This window comes from Tiliqua scincoides, chromosome 4 (assembly GCF_035046505.1).
Source record: "Tiliqua scincoides isolate rTilSci1 chromosome 4, rTilSci1.hap2, whole genome shotgun sequence".
Classification (NCBI taxonomy): Eukaryota; Metazoa; Chordata; class Lepidosauria; order Squamata; family Scincidae; genus Tiliqua; species Tiliqua scincoides.
This window is the reverse complement of record NC_089824.1, coordinates 133,049,358-133,069,807: the sequence shown is the minus strand read 5'-3', so window position 1 is coordinate 133,069,807 and position 20,450 is coordinate 133,049,358. Positions and strand designations below refer to the sequence as shown.

Sequence of the window (20,450 nt, the reverse complement as noted above, 5' to 3'; positions counted from 1 at the left end):
GTTGTAAATATCCAGTTGGAAGAAAGTTATTTCTACTATTGACAGAAAGACTGCAACTACTTCAATGGAAGGTGCAGGTCTACTTTTGGGTAATATAAGTGCGTGAAGAAGAAAAGCTGCTCAATCAGCTGTAGATAAGAAACCGATACTAAAGAAGAATGCAGAATTTTTATATACAATTATTGTGGTTTAAGAAAGCAATGGAGAAAGTTGAAATGATTAATATAACTAGACTGCTTAAAATTTGGAGGGGTAAAATTCATACAAGCTTTCACAGATCTGGATGACAGATTTTTATTAAATTTATGGAGATAATCAATAGAAGTTATAATTGTTACTGGAGGAAAAAATCTATTTAAACATTAATTTTATAAAAAGTTACAAAAGATTTCTATTAGTTCTAAACTTGGGCTTCATCAAAGTATAAGCAGTTTAAACTGTTGCAGAATTTACTACAACTCTGTATGCCACTGTCTCTAGTTCTATTTTTAAAAAGATGTCAATGAGATTTCCAATCTGTTGTGTTAGTGCAGAGGTGTCCAAACATTTTGGCAGGAGGGCCACATCATCTCTCTAACACTGTGTTGGGGGCCAGGAAAAAAAAAAAAGAATTAATTTACATTTAAAATTTGAATAAATTTATATAAATGAATTTATTAGAGCTGGAACTTATATGAATGAATGAAAGTCTTGCAGTAGCTCAAGGCCTATAAAAGGCCTTACACAAAACAAGGTTGGCCTTTCCTTCGCTGCCTCTGCTGCATCACCAATATGAAACTGCAAGCAGGGGAGGGAACCCTTGCCCCACAGCTCACACAAGCAGTCAAACAGTCGCCATCATGTGGAGAGCGGCTGTGTTGGGCCAACGCAAGCTCCAGCAAGTCTCTGGAGGGCCAGAGGCTCATTGGAGACTGGGGGCTCCTTGCGGGTCGGATTGGGAGCTCCTGAGGGCCACAAGTGGATCCAGGGCCAGGGTTTGCGCAACCCTGAGTTAGTGCAACAAGGAGGGAGGAATCAGAGGATAGGCTACAAATGCAATAGGCAAGGAGCAAATACAAGTTGGGCACCCCTTTTCCAAAATGCTTGGGATCAGAAGTGTTTTGGATTGTTCCATATTTTGGAATACTTGCACATACATAGAGAGATCTTGGGTATGGGACCCAAGTTGAAACAAAAAATTCATTTATGTTTCATATACCCGTTATATGTAGGTCAATGGGCAATTGTCAATGGGCAATTTTCACAATGGAGAGAGGTGAAAAGCGGTGTGCCCCAAGGATCTGTCCTGGGACCAGTGCTTTTCAACCTCTTCATAAATGACCTGGAGACAGGGTTCAGCAGTGAGGTTGCAAAGTTTGCAGACGACACCAAACTTTTCTGAGTGGTGAAGACCAGAAGTGATTGTGAGGAGCTCCAGAAGGATCTCTCCAGACTGGCAGAATGGGCAGCAAAATGGAAGATGTGCTTCAGTGTCAGTAAGTGTAAAGTCATGCACATTGGGGCAAAAAATCAAAACTTCACATATAGGCTGATGGGTTCTGAGCTGTCTGTGACAGATCAGGAGAGAGATCTTGGGGTGGTGGTGGACAGGTTGCTGAAAGTGTCGACCCAATGTGCGGCGGCAGTGAAGAAGACCAATTCTATGCTTGGGATCATTAGGAAGGGTATTGAGAACAAAACGGCTAATATTATAATGCCGTTGTACAAATCGATGGTAAGGCCACACCTGGAGTATTGTGTCCAGTTCTGGTTGCCGCATCTCAAAAAAGACATAGTGGAAATGGAAAAGGTGCAAAAGAGAGCGACTAAGATGATTACGGGGCTGGGGCACCTTCCTTATAAGGAAAGGCTAAGGCGTTTGGGCCTCTTCAGCCTAGAAAAGAGACGCCTGAGGGGGGACATGATTGAGACATACAAAATTATGCAGAGGATGGACAGAGTGGATAGGGAGATGCTCTTTACACTCTCACATAACACCAGAACCAGGGGACATCCACTAAAATTGAGTGTTGGGAGAGTTAGAATAGACAAAAGAAAATATTTCTTTACTCAGCGTGTGGTCGGTCTGTGGAACTCCTTGCCACAGGATGTGGTGATGGCGTCTAGCCTGGACACCTTTAAAAGGGGATTGCACAAGTTTCTGGAGGAAAAATCCATTACGGGGTACAAGCCATGATGTGTAAGCGCAACCTCCTGATTTTAGAAATGGGTTATGTCAGAATGCCAGATGCAAGGGAGGGCACCAGGATGAGGTCTCTTGTTATCTGGTGTGCTCCCTGGGGCATTTGGTGGGCCACTGTGAGATACAGGAAGCTGGACTAGATCGGCCTATGGCCTGATCCAGTGGGGCTGTTCTTATGTTCTTATGCACAGCCTGAAGGTAATTTTACAGAATATCTTTAATAATTTCATACATTAAACAAGGTATGTGCATGAAGCTCAGTTTGTGATTTCTTTAGACAAGAAAGTTAAAAGAAAGTCATGCTGGCACTTAAAAAAGTTTCGTATTTCAGAATATTCCATATTTTGGAATTCTGGATAAGGGATGCCCAACCTAAAGCCCAATCCTTTGCAGTGCGCACTGACTCACTGGGCTAGCACCAGTGGCTCACCGGTGCTCTGCCACTTGGTGGTCAAGTGGACCACTAGGCAGTGGAGAGGTAGGTAGGGCGTGGGGTGGGAGCTTTCTGGGGCAGGGGGCGGACGGAGGGTGAGGAGGAGGTGTGCCAGGGGGAGGGAGCAGGGCGGGAGGGAAGCGGGACCAGTGGAGCAAAACTGAGATCCTGAACCTCCATGTGGGGACGCCTGCCTGACATAGAAGCTCTAAATTCTACATCAACCCTCGGGTTGCCTTAGAATCGAGTAGCCCCTTTGCGGGGCTACTCGCCTTAACCAGAGGAAAGGGATGAAAGTCCCCTTCTCCCGAGGAGAAAGTGGTGGCTGCCTGAGGCATGCTGGATGCTGCAGCAGCAGCCATTTTTGGCACCACTGCAACCTGCAAACCGGGCAGCTGTACTACAATGAATAAGAGGGTCATTCAATCCATTTTTTCCAACTATAGATGTAAACAGGAAGTAAAAAAAACAGATTCAATAATTTTATAGCTCTTTTTGGACATCCACTCTTTGTGCAACACAGTTTGCCATTCTGCCAGTAGTAACATATACAAGACAATACATAATACCTATCCTGAAGAGAATACTTTCACATCACATAAGAAAAAGATTCTTCCAGTTTTCTCCAGTTCACTATCTAGAACTCCTGTAGAAGATATCACTTCTACTGCTGCCATTAACTAACATTTCTGCAGTTGCCATTAATATAATTTCTGATGGCAGAGGCAACCAGAGGCAACCAGAAAAGGATTGGCAACCAGAAAAGGATTTTCAATTTACCTTAATGCAGTGGTTCCTGAACTGTGAGCAGTGGCTCCCGAGGGAGCCATGAAAATCAGCGAGGGGAGACAAAATCTTTGCAAAAAACTGTCACCCTATACAATGTATAGGACTGTGGTTCTAATGGGGAACTGTGATCAATGGCGCAGTAGGTCAAGGGTGCTGCAAGTTGAAAAATTTTGGGAAACACTGCCTTGATGAATGGAGAGGTTCATATGTGAGCAAAGAGTCCTCTAGATAAGCCATATAGGGTTTTAAATATTAAAACAGCATTCCGAGTTTGGCTAAAAACAGACAGGGAAACTACTGAAACTTCCAGTCCAGGATATACAGGTGTGCACACATATCTTCAGAGGTTCCATTCCAGAATCCCCTACAGATACCTGAATACTAGGGGATGCCTACCACAACCCTATAGAGGCAAGGTTTCCCCAGGCCTCTGAATGCCTTGTAAGGCATTAAAAACGTCACCTTTTCCACCTCTAAGGTTCAGTCTGAGCCCGGCAGAGGCTGCAGATGGACATGTGGAGCAGTAGCTGGGCTCAGAGAACACTCCGGAGGCAAACGGAGCAAAAACCCCCAAGGATAACTGAATCCACTGATATGGATTCCCCTGTAATTCAATCTAGCTGCTGAATTCCAAGCTAACTATAGCTTTCAGAAATCTTTGAAGGCACCCCCCAGGAGGTGTAGTCTAGAGGTTGAGCTGTTGTTTTGCCTGAAAAATCTAAGCACGATCAGATCAAGAGTAATGGGACAGGACTCACCAAGGGTCTCCCTTGGATAACTGACCAGCAGCCACTGGCTAGTGACTAAGGAATGTGGAGAAGTGTGGAGAAAACTGGGTAATGGCCAACACAATTCTCCACAATTCTATAGGTAGGGTTTGTTTTGTCTTCCACAAACATGGCACATGTGAATATGTACAATGTATAAAAAGAATCTCTGTGGCCAACAGAGAATCTAAAGTACCCTCCCACTACACACAACTTAATGCAATGGGCACCACAGTCAATTTATTCATTGAACACTTAACACATCACCTATTGGCAAGGATGGCTAAATACCTTAATAATTTTGTTCTCTTTGTTCTGCTCCATGCTCCCTAGCTATAAACCTACAAATAGGATTCCAGTTCAGTTTGCCATACAGGATTCAGAGTATTGTTTTAATTACAGTATCACCCCTCAGCAGATTAAAGTTGAAGCACAGGCATCTGGGGTATACCAGAAGCACACATGCTCAGAACTGACAGAACTTCTCTCAGTTACTCACCAATACCCTAACAAGATCCACTGAAGCTGTCATCCACTGTACATTAATGCTACCATTTTTAGTTGGGCTCTCCACAGTCATCTAATATGCAAAGCAAGGGTGATACCCACTCAGTGCTTCATAGGTCACATCTACAACATCAGTAGCAACAACCACAAGAAAAAGTTATTTTTCTTTGCAGGGTTACTATCCTTCCACCTTTCTGTAGCGCATGACAGAAGGAAATGTCACAGGTATAGTGTACCTAGCATAAAGATGAAGTAATAAAAAAGGCTGCACCTGATACTCTGTCAAAATTCTTTCAAATCAAGAGCTCCAAGAATAAAAAGTTAGCAACATCATTCCTCAGTGATTCAGTCAACTCAGTCCACAACTGAGTGTTCAAACAAAACTGAAAAGTTTACCACCACATCATGAAGGATGAGAACCTTCATCTTATCTATGGGAAAGAGTAATGGAACAGGCCACAAAAAGCAAAATGTTCTGAGAAGTAGTAGTGCTATCATTGCAGGGAGGTAGGAAAAAAAGAACTGAGGTGAATGACATGAAGAGAACCAAACAGAATTAAACTGATTATCCGAAACCATTTCAGCTTGGGCTGAGCACAGAAACTGCCTTGGTCACCCCTTTGTTGGTTATACTGAGAGATGGACACAGGGAATGTAAGACTGGACCTCTCAGAAGTTTTAATCACTACAGACATGCCCCCTTATCTGCAGGGGTTCACCTATGAATGTGAACTGAGATGGTATACCAGTCTCTAGGATCAGTAATGGTGGTTTATCTAGCCAGCCAGGGAAGTGGAAGTCAACCTGTTCTGGGTTGCACTCTCCCAATGAATCAAGTTTGCAGTCCAGAGGATGCTCACAGATCCAACTTTGCCATCTGAGACCCAATAGCATCCATGGTAAAGAGCAATTTTCATCGCTCAGATGGGTATAACAGCTGTGACTTCTTTGGGACACAGCCAGGCCATAGTTATCCACGCTACCCTAGTGAAACACGCAATTCACAGATTTGACTTGAAAAATGGGTCAGAACCTCAATAACACAGCCACTAACTAGGCTGCTAATTGGAACTGACCACTGAGAATACATCAACAATGCTGAAATAGCCTCATTTCACAGCACAACTCAAAGTACTGGTGCTGATCTTTCAAGAGATATGCAGCTTTGGATAGACCAGAAGCGTTATCTACTCTCACAACATGTCCATGCACCGAGATCCTCTTTAGAGACTCTTCTCTTTTCTCTCCAACTGCATAGCCTTAAATTTTCCATTAACTCTTAGTATGACAAGCAAGGGAACTACAAAATGCTTATCTCAACTTTGCCTTTTGACATGTTTGGAGGAGCTACACTTTTTTTAAGTTTGGAAGCTTTTTTTCTTTGTCTTTATTACAATAATTCAATTTTTCTGAAATTTTCATAGTCAAAATTTTATTCACTTTCTTAGGCATCCATTTATTCTTACTAGACAAAGACTGTTAAAAATTTATGTATGCCAACATACAAAAATTCACGAAGCTCCCATTACCTAAAAGCTATTTTAAACATTTCATCTATAAAAATGTAAGCTATGGCATTCTGTTCTCAAGTTTGCAGGAAGAAAAATCATCTCCACATTTGCCCCCAAAACTCTTGAAATGTTCTGCTGTCCTGTCACAGAACAGAAATAGGCCATAAACTATCTCTACAACACTCACTGTCTACTATAATAGGTCAAGTGATGACTCACGCAGCATTTAATCTCTGTAATTACTAGGAAGGCACAAAATAGGGTTCCAAAGTTTCCCAAAAGAAGAAATACAAAAAGTTCTGAATTTCCACATAGTTAAAAAATGCAATCCCATTAAAACATTACCAGTGAAATAACACTAATACATTAGGCCGTCTCTATAAGATTAATAGCACAATCCTATGCATACTTACTCAGAAATAAGTCTCTGGGACTTACTCCCTTTGTATGCCTAGGACTGAAGCCTAAGGCAGAATGAGAAATTCAGGAGTAATAAGTGGCATTTGTCACATTGCTTTGAAGGTTAAAGCAAATTTTTGCATATTGAATTTGTCCACTATGTTAAGGCAACTGAGGCTGCAATCCTATGCACACATACTTAGGAGGAAGCCCTACTGAATTCAATGGGACGCTTCCAAGAGGGCATGCCTAGGATTCTGCTGTATATATAGGATGATAGATAAAAACACAAGATCCCTGTTGGATCAAGTCAAAGGCCCATTTAGTCCAACTTATACAGGAACCTACCAGTGACCTACCACAGATCCCTGCTGGATCAAGTCAAAGGCCCATTTAGTCCAACTTATACAGGAACCTACCAGTGACCTATACCACAGACTATATCACAGTGACCTACCAGATGCCTCACGGAACACACAAGACAATAGGAGACTTGTACCCTGTTGCCACTCTCTTGCATCTCGCATTCAGAGATAGTCAACTTCTAAAACCAGGCAGTTGTGTATACTCATCATGATTTGAAACCTATAATGAACATTTCCTCCATAAATCTGTCGAATCTTTTTTTTTTTTAAAGACATCTAGGGTAGGAGTTCCACAGATCAGTTACACACTGGGTAAATAAATATTTTAACTCTCCCACCACTTAATTTTAGTGGGTGTTCCCTCATTCTGGTGTTGTGCGAGAGGGAAAAAGCATCCCTCTACTATCTACTCTGTTCATCCCATACATAATGTTATCATGTCTCCTCAATCATGTCTCCTCTCAGGCACCTTATTTCTAGACTGAAGTGCTTCAAATGCTGTAGCCTTTCTTAAGAGAGGTGTCCCAGCCCCACTAATCATTTTAGTTTCTCTCTTCTGCACCTTTTCCAGTTCCACAATATCCTGTTTGAGATGAGGTGACCAGAACTGTACAAAATGCAACTAGCCATGGAATATTAACGACTTCTTATGGGAATATGACATAACAGAAAATTAAACCAGAATGAAACAGAAAGAAAATCAGTTCTAAATCATTTATAGTTGTTTATGGAAGATTGTTCTTATCAATTAGGACAGTCCTCCTAATATTTCCTGTACACTACACAAAACAGTTTGTCTTCTAACATGAAAGCCACTACGATTATAGCTTTCCAAGAATTATAGTAATAATTTAAAAATTCTGGTCTTGTAGTATACATGACAAAGTTGATTGAAAACCTGGGTCTAAAACATCTAATACTCATTAATGTGCACTTCTACAGTATGGGTTTTAAGCTGCTGTGTTACCATTATCCCCATTGCCACAAAACTGATGAATAAAAAGTGGATTATATATGTTCCAAATATTTAACCAATAATATAGGTAGTTTTTAATCAGTCTGTAAGCCAAATACTGATTAAGAAACTAAGTTTCTGAGAAACAGAAATATTTGTGTTGAAAATGTATTATGAAGCCTTGCATTACTTGTACAATTGTTCTTGTTCCATTCTGCAAAGGACCACAAGCAAGTCTGTGAAACGAATGATCAACCACCACTCATGAGGAGATTCTTATATCAATAATTAGAAAGGTGACAAAACAGAATTGCAAATCAGCCATTTCCAAAATGGTTCACAACGCTGAAACGGGGACGACGACAACCACCACCACAGATGAGTAATTATAATCCCTAGGTCAAATTCACTCTAGCAAAGGCCAGCAGGTAGCCCATTCCCACCTCTCCAGAAGCCCAAGCATCTTGTCTTCCCTAACTCTACTACCAGGCTTCTATCAGCTCCAGGAACTTGAAACATTTTTGCCTGTTAGGTGAGTAAAGATTCCATCCCAGTGTCGTCTGCAACTTCAGAGTATTCTAGTCATATATTCAGCTAATTTAGGGTTCCAAACCTCCTGAAGTCTAGTTACAACGGTTCATCCAAACTAAATTAATTGCTCTGAAGAATAACCATTCTATTCCAGACCAATGTGCATTTACACAAAGAATACCTCCAGATTATTAACCAGATTTCATTTTATGATAAACTACGTAATATGTTGAAACTATACTGAGACCGCTTCAGTAAATGTAAGTCAACTGGACAGCTACGAAGGCTGCCAGAATAAATTTTGCTTCCCACAACTGCACTACTAGTTAACCTGTATTAGGGTATTTTCAGTCATTTCCAGTTAAGAGTTACAGTTAATGATATGCTTATCTTGCTGATTAAGGAGCAAGGCAGCAAGCCAGCCAGTCTTTTGGCCACAATTGTGCTGACATCACCAGTGATGCTTTTGACAAATTAAACTATCTTCTCAGAACAGTCGATTTAACTCTGAAGGAGGCAAAATGCCAATTGGAAGAATGATGGATTATTTATAAACTTCTTAGAGACAGTCACACTGAAATCTGCAAGTAGGGTACCCTCAAAAATTCTACACATGCTTGGTAATGCGAAATGTCATTCATGACTATACCGGCATGCTACCAAAAGAAAGATACCTGGATTTTTACAAACATTGCTACAACAGAACAAGTCTCATCTAAATCAGTGGTTCTCAAACTAGCTCCCCCAGTCCCTTTAAGGGGCGGGGGAGTGGGCAAGAGCAGCAACATGATACCCAGGATTGCATCGCTAACAGGGGTAGAAGGGGGATGCTTTTACTTACTGATGTGTGCAGGACGTTGCAGGAGGAGGGGGTGTCCCTGCACAGCACTCCGCAGGGCTCCCTGAGTCTTAGAGTGTTGGAAAAACACAAGCGCAAAAGTGCTTTGAGCTCACATTTTTTCAATGTTCTAAGACTCAGGGAGCCCTACGGAGGGCTGTGTGGGGCACCCCACTCCTCCTAAAAGGTCCTGCACACATCAGTAAGTAAAAGCACCCCCCCTTCCACCCCCATTAGCAACACAATCCTGGGGGTCCCATCACTGCCCTCATCTCTTCCCCTGCAAAGAATTATCTCAGGAGTAAAGCTCCTAGGTAGTTTGAGAACCAACGATCAAAATTGATGGGACTTTTTCAAATGCATCAAATGCATTTGAAGTTCAGACCCAGAGCCTTGTTCATCTCTCAAGATACGATTACCAGGGAAAGCTAGTCTTAATTGTCCGTATCAATGTATACAGCTGAAAGAGAAAACATTAAGCACACTTACTACTAAGTGAATGAGGACATGAATATGCTACTGAACCTTTAGATAACTCCGAGAATGCTGCATATTCCTTTGAAAAAATATTGCCTGCCACTTTTCAAACATACTGTACATGAGGTCAAAGGTTGGCTCTGCCTCACTACTTTCAGAGGATGGGAATAAAAAGTTGGAAAGTCAAATAGAAGTTCTACTGTTCTACAGTAGAACAGCCCTGGTTGTTGCTCCATCCCCAGTGCTTTGTCTCACCTATTACGAAAGGCACTTGCTGATCAAGGTTATGTATACCAGCCACTACAAACCTATCTAGTTTTGACGAAACAGCACCCTATAGTCCAAGACCTGAACTCAGGACCTTTAAACTACAAGATGATGCACTGCCTACTGCACAAAAAGACAACAACTGGAGATACTAAGATGAAACCCCAGCTTTAATTTTAAGGCAAGGCACATCTACTGGAAATCATACTGAGGCCCCTAGGCTTTAGCTCTTAGTCACAGGAATTCGCTACTAATAAAAAAATTAGAAAGCTTATTTATGATCAAGAGGAATTTTAAACTTTAGTTGTCAAATATCTTGTATATAAAATAAGATAAAATAATGTTCATTTTTATTCATCATGTACATTAAGCTAAGTTAACAACATTACTGATTCAGTGTTTGATAGAAAAAGCTTTTCATCAGATTACCAAAAGTTAGATATCAAAGTTACACAATCCTAGAATATGTTCACCAATCATAGCGACACTTGTTTTCTGCTAGATTAGAACATTTTGAAAAACTTCCTTCTCCCTTCTGTGCTTTACTTTCAACTATGATATAACATGTTTACAACAGTGCTAACCACAATTAACACTAGACTCTTTTACATATGATTTGCAAAGGCACTTCAATTTTTGTTGCAAAAGCAATCATGCTTGGCCGAGCTGGCACACCAGCTCCAGTGGAGGAAAGATAGTTAGACACAGATGCCAATTAGTGGTAATACCTGTGCAGGATCAGGAACACACTCAAACTGCAAACTTGACCCTTTATGGGAAAAACAACACAGAGGCCAACAAAGTGGGTCATGGGCCCAGCACAAACTGGAAGAGGCCTCAAATAAGGCATGTTGGCACTACTAGGAACATCACGTTGGATCCAGTGCACATAGGGTCACAAACTACCGCACATGGGCTTGCGACCCGCAGTTCGGGAAATGCTGATCTAGTCCATTACCAATTACATACACTAATTTAGCATTTCCACCACCTCATGCGACTGTGATGGAAAAGCAGAAGTATAGCTGGATAACTTCAGCATAATGACAACATCATGCTCCCATTATCTAGATTACCTTATCCAGCAGCTTCAAGTTCATTAAAAAAAAATGTAGAAGACAAGATGGAACCTATAGCATAAATGTGAGCAGAATGTGAGCAGAAGCACATTACCTTCTAGAAACAGTTCTGAAGGTAACAATACAACCACAGGAGAACAATACCACCAAGCCCTAATCTTGAAGCCTATACAGAAAGATGCCATAGTCAGTCATATCAAGAACTACTCAGTGGTCCAGGAAAACAAAGTTGACAGAAAAACAGAGAGAGTGACCTTGCTTGTTTATAGTATAGACTTTAGGATTAGGATTTGGGGGCATTATAAAAAACACCTGTCCCAATACAGATTCTTCAGGAACTTCTTACTTCCCTCTATGAGAACTGTCCAGTCTCTACTTCCTGTCCTTTAGCCAGTTACAAATCCATAAGAGAATCCATTATCTTATCACATGATTGTTCAATAGCTTTTAGTGTTGGACTTAAAGTCCAAGTATCTCTATCTCCTGGATCACCCCGTATCCTCCTATTTGTCTCAAAGAGTTTAGTGCTTCCTTTTGCAAAATCCATGCTGATGCTTCTTCAGGATTTGTTATTCTGGATTCATTTCAGTCTAGTTTAAGATCTAGTTTTAACCTATTTCAGATGGACAACCCATTGTAGAACAGATACAGGAAAGGGTAGCTATAACAATGAAGAAAGGTTAACCCATTTCTGCCCAGCCCACAAGTGTACACATTTGATCCCCACTGCATATATGCAATGTCGGGCAGAAATTGCTTGAAGTGTTTGGGGCCTTTTTAATTTTGGGAGAAAAAAGAAGACTATGTGCGCAGATATGATAAAGAAACTAGAAGCTGTTCTGCTCATAACACAAAAACACAGTCATCATTAAAACTATCAGTACTTTCAGGACAGAGGAGAGGGTTTTTTTTTTTTTTTTTACGAAGTACAATTTGAAGTTGTGGTACAGGGAGTCCCTTTTATAAGCCAGAGTTAGGGACCAGAAAACTAGGTCTCATAAAGGAGAACTTTCTTCAAGAAGAAATAAAAGGCTATAAATACATGTTGCCAGGAATTTGCAGCCAAGATAGTGTTTGTGCAGCAAATCCAAATATCCAGGGAGGGCAGGACACAAACACACTTACCTGGGAATACATTCTACTGAAATCAATGGGACTTACTTCTGAGCTCTGGGCATACAATTGCATTGAAAGACACTATCCTTGTTACTCCAATTAATGACGAAACACAATGCCAAATCACATGAAATACCCACACTGACAAAACAGAACGGCAATATTGTAAATAATGATACCCTTTTAAGATCTGAAAGGAGGGAGGGAGGAAGACAGCAGCACACAGTCACAGCAATGGCAATATGTAATATCCAGCCTTGCCCCTTTAAGAGCTTGGAGGACAAAAGAGCATAGACGCATACCATAGACAAAATCTAGGGCTGTTCTTTTAAAAGTTCAGAAAAGAAAGAAGAGTGTGCAGAACATTAAGTGCAATGAATTTTGTTCTTGTAAGGGACTTGAAGACTTAAATGCAGGGGCTCCCTGTACTTGCTAACAGGGTGTGGTTTAACCTTAAATAGTTTTATAATGGAATTAAGACTCATTCCTGTCCATTTTTCTATCCATGGATTTTAGTGATGACAGCTATGTGGAGTCTCCATGCTTTATCTAGAGATATACTCTATCTCTCGAAATACTCCATGGAGCTTCGGTCTAATACACCATAGCTTTTATGTTCTTCCTAAGTGTAAAGTAATTTGCAGGGTAAGTTGCATTATTGTAATATAAGAGTGGAGACAAGAAAACAATCAGTAAGATTTTGCTCACAGGCCCTGGAAAAAGTTGTCTACATTCTACTCCCACAATCTCAACTGTACAAGATACAGTAGAAAACTACCAAAAAGATTCAGTTCACCTTGTGGTTGTGTAGTCAAAAAAAAAAATGCAAGTTGGTTGAATTCAGCTACCTGTTATTACTATATTCATAATAGCTTTTACGGCTACTATCCACTTTCCATTGACTGAAGTGCAGTGAGAAAAGCCTAAGTAACCAGAAAATACTCAACCAACTTGGAAATGAATAATTTCATAGCAATAGTTTGATCATTTGATATAGCCTACCTTCACACCAACTGCAACATCAGTGACAATGCTGAAAAAAAGAAAAATAAAGTTTTAAGATAAGAAATTCCACTTTTGTTTTTCTGTTCCAAAGCAAAAAATATCTTGAAAGCCAAGTTTTCAATAAAATTTGAAGTGTCTGTGGAAAGTTTAAGAAGTAGGAATAAAAGTAGGAAGTAGGAATAAAAAAAAAACATTCTGACCCCCCCTCCCCGAAAACCACCTTTAAGAAGATATTAGTTACATAAGGCACATGGCTAAATTGGAACAATGCTTAGGAGACAGTCTATAACCTCTCATTCTTGTGCCAATTACTATTAGGGACCAGCATCTTACAGACCTCAATCTGTCCAAAATATCTCCCTTCTATTCCCATGGCACTCAAATGTCGATTTGAAAGTGATTCCCATGGAATACGTAATCAGAAAGAAGGATAAATCCATCTACGACTACTAGTCAAGATGGTTATATGCCTCAGACTAACTTGGCTACTTGCCTACATGACATTGGCCAGTGTGTAAAATAGGAAGCTTGATTAGATGGTCTTCTGGTCTGACTCAGCAAGGTCCATTTTATGCTCTTAAGAAATTCTATGTCCCTGTGCTTAGGTACCATATCAGGGGTGCCCAAACCCCAGCCCTGGGGCCACTTGCAGCCCTCAAGGACTCCCTCAGGGAGCCCTTAGTCTCCAATGAGCCTCTGGCCCTCTGGAGACTTGCTGGAGCCCACGCTGGCCTGATGCAACTGCTCTCAGCGTGACGGCCAACTGTCCAACCTCTCACATGAGCTGTGGGATGAGGGCTCCTTCCACTGCTTGCTGTTTCATATCTGTGAAGGCAGCAAAAGAAAGGATGGCCTTTTATAGGCCTTTTATAGGCCTTGAGCTATTGCAAGACCTTCATTCATTCATATAAGTTCCATCTCTTATATATTGATTTATGTAAATTTATTCAAATTTAAAATGTAAATTAATTCTTTTTTTCCTGGCCATCAACACAGTGTCAGAGAGATTATGTAGCTTTCCTGCCAAAAAGTTTGGACACCCCTATACCATATGTACAACAATACTACATGTGATAAGGAAAGTAGAAGTTTGTTGTTTTTTTTCTCCATCAGTCACAAAAATGAACAAATCACAGAAAGGTTTAACATTCAGAGTCATTTCTGAGTTCTTTTTATTTCAAATCAGACACAACAGGATAAATAATTACGTAGTCCACCCCATGACTACAATGAAGGTTAGATTCAGTAATAGTATGCACTCAGGTTGGTTTCATATGACAGTTCAACCTCCTCATACCATGATTTTTAAAAGGCACTTCATATTAGGGCTCTCATAGAACCAGGTTGTCCAACAGAGGGCCCAATCCCATCCAATTTTCCAGTGCCAGTGCAGCCATAACAATGGGGCGTGTGTTGCATCCTGTGGTGGGGAGGCAGTCACAGAGGCCTCCTCAAGGTAAGTGAACATTTGTTCTGTTACATCAGGGTTGCACTGAGGCTGTACCGGTGCTGGAAAGTTGGATAGGATTGGGCCCAGAGTCCAGTATGAAAAAAAAAAATTATGCTTGGAACACAGTACTTAAATCTAGTGGTTATAAAATAAGTTTTAAGCTGAATTATATCAAAACACCAACTTCAACAAGGAAGCCCATTCACTAAATCATCATCCCTAATATCACATCATGATGGCACAGTGTTGTCATATGTATTTAATAGAGAAACATTCATCCGAATAAATCTGGTCACACAATGTACTGTACCAGCGGCCTAATATAATCAGGATTGTGATAAATGGAGCATGATACAATAAACACTGCATTTTAGCCAGGCAGATCAACAAAGTACACAACTAGAGAATACCCTTTCAATGCCTTTTTGTGGGCATAAAATAGCTGCCTGTGCTGATTCTCAGAGACTGGTAGAACGGGTGTGTATGGCAATATTTTCCCCAGCCCAGCCAGTTTGGTTTCAAGTTACATACTTTTCAAGTTGCACACAACTCTCTGCCACGGAGTTGCTAACTTTCTCAAACATTAATCGGCTTTGTCACGCTGCTGCTGTGAGGATCAGCAAGCATCATGCAACAGAACCCAAAAAGTCAACACAACTGTTCATGATGCGCAAGAGCTCCATGTCACTCACAGATTCAACTGACATGGGTGGGGAGGCAACAGCACAATTCAGCGCCCTGAAAGCTGCCACTGAACTACCGCCAAGAGCGGGACTTCCCAGCTTCCAATGAAAAGGCCGCCTTGTCTGTGATACGCCGCAGACAATCCACCCAAGCGCCACACCACCAATGATGGCCCTGATGTTGTTTCCATATGGCTGACGCCTGCAATCCCTTCCTTCCTTCCACTGTCTTCAACGCATACAAAGGCATCTTTCTACCTTGGGAGGAGAGAAGGCCATTAAGCAGCCAGCTAATGGAAACAAAAGAGCCACAGCATCTGCCTCCTGCTGTTTGCTGGTCCCTGGTCTGGGTAGCTCCACATGGGACCAGGAAGGGGGCAGCTCTTCCTCCAGCCCTACAAAAAAAGGGGGGAAGGGAAGGGGAAGGGAAGGAAGGGGAAGAAGAAGCCAGGAACCTCTCTCCCTCCCCCAGTGCCAGGAGTGCACACCAGCCTTGGGAAGGATGGGGCAGGGTTAGCCACGTCTATGGGGCAGGGGGCCCTTCACAGCCTGGCCCCTCTGCTCTGTGCATGGCCCAGCCTCGCTCCACAGCCCCCTTAGGGCCCAGCCCCCTTGTTCCTGGCGGAGGGGAAGGGAGCAGCCCCCTTCCAGGCCTCACCCCCCAGCCCAGCACAGCGCCACACGCCCCTCTGCCGACTCCTCGGCCTCCTAGACTCGCCAAGCAGGAGGGCAGGGACGAGGGAGCGCCCCACTGGGCGAGGGATGCGCTGCCTGCCGCCGTCGCGGGGGGAGGAGCGCCGCCGCCACCGGCAGCCACAACTCCCTCCGCCCCTCTCTTCCTCGTCCCGCCGGCGGCGGCGGCGCCCGCCCGCCCCTCAGCTGCCCCCTCCCTCACTCACCCGTCCATCGCCGAACAGGACAAAGCGCTGGCGACCAGGGCAGGGAGCCGCGCAGGTACAGAGGAGAGCGAGAGAGGGAGCGAGAAAATGGCGGCCGGGCCCCAACGGAAACCGCCGAAGGTTGCCGATCCTACTCCCCATCAGACGCCTTTGTTCGCAGTGCGCTTGCGCGCACTGCCTGCGCATGCGCAATGAGCGCAGCTGAGGTTTTTTTGCCCTCAGAAGGCCAATAGGGAGATAGTAAGGGGGGTGAAGAGACCAGGGACAGCACAAACAAGCCCCTTTTGCTCATGTGATGCCTTCAGGCACACAGTGGTCTTGTTCTCCCCTTTACCTGCCCTCCTAAGCAAGCTGTGTGGAGGACGTTATACAGGGGGTTTTCCCCTCCCCAAAGAACCCCATCCATTTGTACGGAGCAGCCATTATCAACCACTGTGCCATGGCACATTGGTGTGCCCCAGATGGTCTGCAGGTGTGCCACTGGAGTTTGGGGAGGGTCATTTCTCAGTAGGGCCACTGGGGGCCAGCAACAGCATGGTGTGCCTTGTCAACTGTTCAAAAACCATCTTGGCACCTTGTCAGTGTGCCATGAGACGAAAACAGGTGAGCATCACTGGTGCACAGAGATACTCTGGACCAGCGATGTTCAGCCTTTTTCATCTTGAGGCACACTGGCAAGGCACTAAGATGGTCAAGGCACACCGTCGGTTTTTGGACAGTTGACAAAGCACACCGCACTGACATTTATGCCTAATAAAGCTTGACTTGACTTGACACCGCACTGACAGCAGGGGCTCACATCCCCCAGCGGCCCTACTAACAAATACCCCTCCCCCAAACTCATGGCACACCTGTAGACCATCCACGGCACACCAGTGTGCCACAGCACAGCAGTTGAAAATGGCTGCTCTATAGAGACCAGTTGCCTTAGTATGTGGCTCAAAGTATTACACTGGGCCTTTTTTTTCAGTAAGTGGGTCCCCACCCCACTATGCCTTTGTGGGTGAATATTATAAATTAAGTTTGTAGCTGAGTTCTTAGGTACTTGAATGTGTATGGTTGACAGGCAACACTGAAACCTTTCTTTGTCTTAAGTGGGAATGTGACTGAGGGTGCAATCCTAACCCCTTATGTCAGTACTTTCCAGCACTGGCATAGTGGTGCCAATAGGACGTGTGCTGCAACCTGCAGGTGGGTGTCACTCATGGAGGCCTCCTCAAAATAAGGACACAATCCTAACCACTTCTCAGAAGTTAGTCCTATTTTGTTCAATGGGGCTTACTCTTAGGAAAGTGTGGTTAGGATTGAATTGCAGCCTAAGGGAACATTTGTTCCCTTAGGTCAGTGCTGGAAAGCACTGACATAAGGGGTTAGGATTGTGCCCTAAGGGCCCAATCCTATCCAACTTTCCTGCACCTGTGCAGCTGCAGTACAGCCCCGAGGCAAGGGATCAAATGTTCCCTTACCTTGTGGAGGCCTCCATAACTACCCTCCCACCACAGGATGCAGTCACTCCCAAACCCCATTGGCACAGCTACACCAGGGCCAGAAAGGTGGATAGGATTTGGCCCTAAGACTTTAGTGCAAGGATGTCAAACTTGTTTCATACAGAGGGCCAGTTAGCCTTCATGGCACCTGCTGAGGGCCAGAGGTGACATCATTAATCAGGAAGTGACATCATTAAGCCATTTCTGCCTAACGTTGCATGAACGCAACAGGGACCAAATGTGTACACCTGTGGGCCAGACAAAAATGGGTTAAGTAGATGATGGCCAGAAATAAGGCTTGAAAAAGGGTGGAAAAGGGTTGCCCGGAGCTAGGTGTATGCCTTGTCGCCAGTGGCCTCTCCTTTCCCCCCTCCTTCCATTGTCCCCTGTCCTCCTTACCCTTGCCCCCATACCCTCCCTCTCCCACTTCAGCAAAATGGGGCTCAAGTGTGCCAGTTCGGTTGGGGAACTAACACAACCTGGCCCCTGTTTCTTGCTTGTGGGACTTGGGGGCCAGCCTGATGCTGAACTGGGCTGCCCTAAATGAACAGCTGTTTTCTTCCTGTTTTAGAATTGTTCTTAAAAGGTATTCATGTTACTTGTTTCTAACTTCCGGGGGGGGGGGCATCCATCAAACCCTCACAGTGAGATAGGATTTTCTCAGTTGTGATGCTCAGATGTTGGCAACGCCTTCCTTAGGAAACCCATCTAGTTTCTAGTTTTCCTTCTAGAAGGTTCAGACATATCTTAACTTTGAATTGATCAGTAACTGATCTCCCAGGCCCCACGCCACAGAGCAACGGTTCGTGATGGGATGCCACCACCCCCTCATGCAAATCCACCCCTCCCACTTACATGGAGCACACGGTGCCTCGCGTGACTCCAGGACACACTGGGAAAGCCTACTGAAGCTTCCCTGGGCTCTTAAACTATGCATCCTGCAAACCAGAAGCACAGTTTCCGACCGTGTCAGGAGCCTCATTGAGGCTTCTGTGAGGTCCTAGAGGCATGTGAGGCGCCACACCCGGGGCATTTGCCACTTTTACTTAATGGCAGGTCCGCCACTGGGATTGATTTCCTTCCACCCAACAATGATTTTATCATTCTGCTGCTTTACCTCACTGTTGTTCTGTTTTCTTGCTGTTTTAGAATTGTTCTTAAAAGGTATTCATGTTACTTGTTTCTAACTGTGTTTGATTATATTATTTTAGTTGTTTAGCTATTTTGGGAGTTTTTTCCCCAAAAAGCAGCCTACACATTTTAAAAATAAAATAAGTAGCAAATAATTAAATCCCCAACACCACATGTCCAGCCACATGCATGGCTCCTCTCTCTTTCCAGAATTTCTAAGAGAACTTACCTGTGTCTTGCTCATGACAAGATGGTTTCTGTTCCCCAGCCCGCTCCACATCTGTAGTTGCTGCTAGTGGGGGGGAGGAAATGAGGAATGTTGTGGATCAGGACATAGGTAAGTTCTACACAGCAAGAGAGGCACTAGACCTGCACCTACCATTTTTAGTGGCAGTTACATATATAGTGTAGCATCTAGCAGTAAGTGTACTTCGGAATGCAGCTTCCACTTGAATCATGTGAAGCTATTTCTAAACCGTACTTCAGCTATACAAGGTGTATATAAAGAAATGAAAAATGAAATATTACACAGGAGTGCACAATTCACCTAGATTTTGATGAGTCAAACTACACATTACAGGGAACACATGCTTGGCATTTCTGTACTGGGTTGTTGTTTTTTTTTTAATTTGCCTCCCAGAAATTAGAAATTAACCCTACTCTTACCAAGATTCCCATCTCCACATCTCCACTACTCTTTGTCAGTAGAAATAAACTCCTATTGGGACTAGTGACAGAACTTGTACATCTTGTTCACATATCCACAAAATGAATATTTATTCTGCCGTAATAGTTTCCCAGACTTTTTCTACATTCCATTCAGGAAACCACTGCAGTACAATTTATTTATTTCCCTGGTTTCAAGACAGTGTCCCTTATGGAACGCCACATCCCCATTAGAATAATGGTTAATTTTTTATTTCTGAGATTAGACACTGCAGCTCCTGAATATCTTTATTTTGTTTTAATATATTACTATTTTAAGACCTGCCATATTATAGTACAGTAGTTATAGTAGAACCTTGTACCTCAGGCTACCCTCATTGTCCATTTTGTATTCCGGTACAGATACTTGAATGCATCGGCTCCCTGAGTTATGGATGTCCTAGTTACGGATGGCAGCATCAACACTTTAGCACAGTAGCAGTGCATTCTTCAGTGCTGGGCCAGAAGAACCAGCTGTTTCAACCTATATATGTTTCAGCTTATGAATAGATCTCCAGAACCTAACTTGTACATACTTTGGGGACTTATGCCCAATCCTTACAGGGCCTTAGACTGCTGGAAGTAGTGTTCTGGCATTGTAAGGTCCTGAAGGGCTGTCACAAAGCATGGCATAACATTCCATGCAGCCTGGCCACTACATGCCAGCGGGCCATCCATGTCCCTCAACACTTGTAAGTTAGTGCAGAGAGAGGAGGGAAGCAGGGAGGGGGAAGAACTGGGCATGGAGGAGGGATCATCAAAGTTGGAAAGGGGGCGGTACTGGCAGCACCAGGACTGCTGATATCCTATCCCGCTTCCTGGCCTCGACCCACCTTCCCATGTGCACTCGGATTTGTGCCAGCTACGTAGCTTA

At 43.3% G+C, this 20,450-nt stretch overlaps 1 protein-coding gene across 4 annotated transcripts in view; it reads right to left on the bottom strand.

The window, feature by feature from the left end:
• The window catches only part of PTBP2 (polypyrimidine tract binding protein 2), a 70,856-nt gene extending 54,512 nt beyond the window's left edge, over positions 1–16,344 (bottom strand). For all 4 annotated transcript variants that reach the window (XM_066623618.1, XM_066623619.1, XM_066623620.1 and 1 more), the window contains exons 1-2: positions 16,254–16,344; positions 13,219–13,249 (exon numbers count right to left, since the gene is read on the bottom strand). In XM_066623618.1, coding sequence (XP_066479715.1) covers positions 13,219–13,249; positions 16,254–16,261 — 39 coding nt within the window. In that variant the 5' untranslated portion in view covers positions 16,262–16,344. The remainder of the gene's footprint in view (positions 1–13,218; positions 13,250–16,253) is intronic.
• Between the last annotated feature and the right edge of the window lie 4,106 nt (positions 16,345–20,450).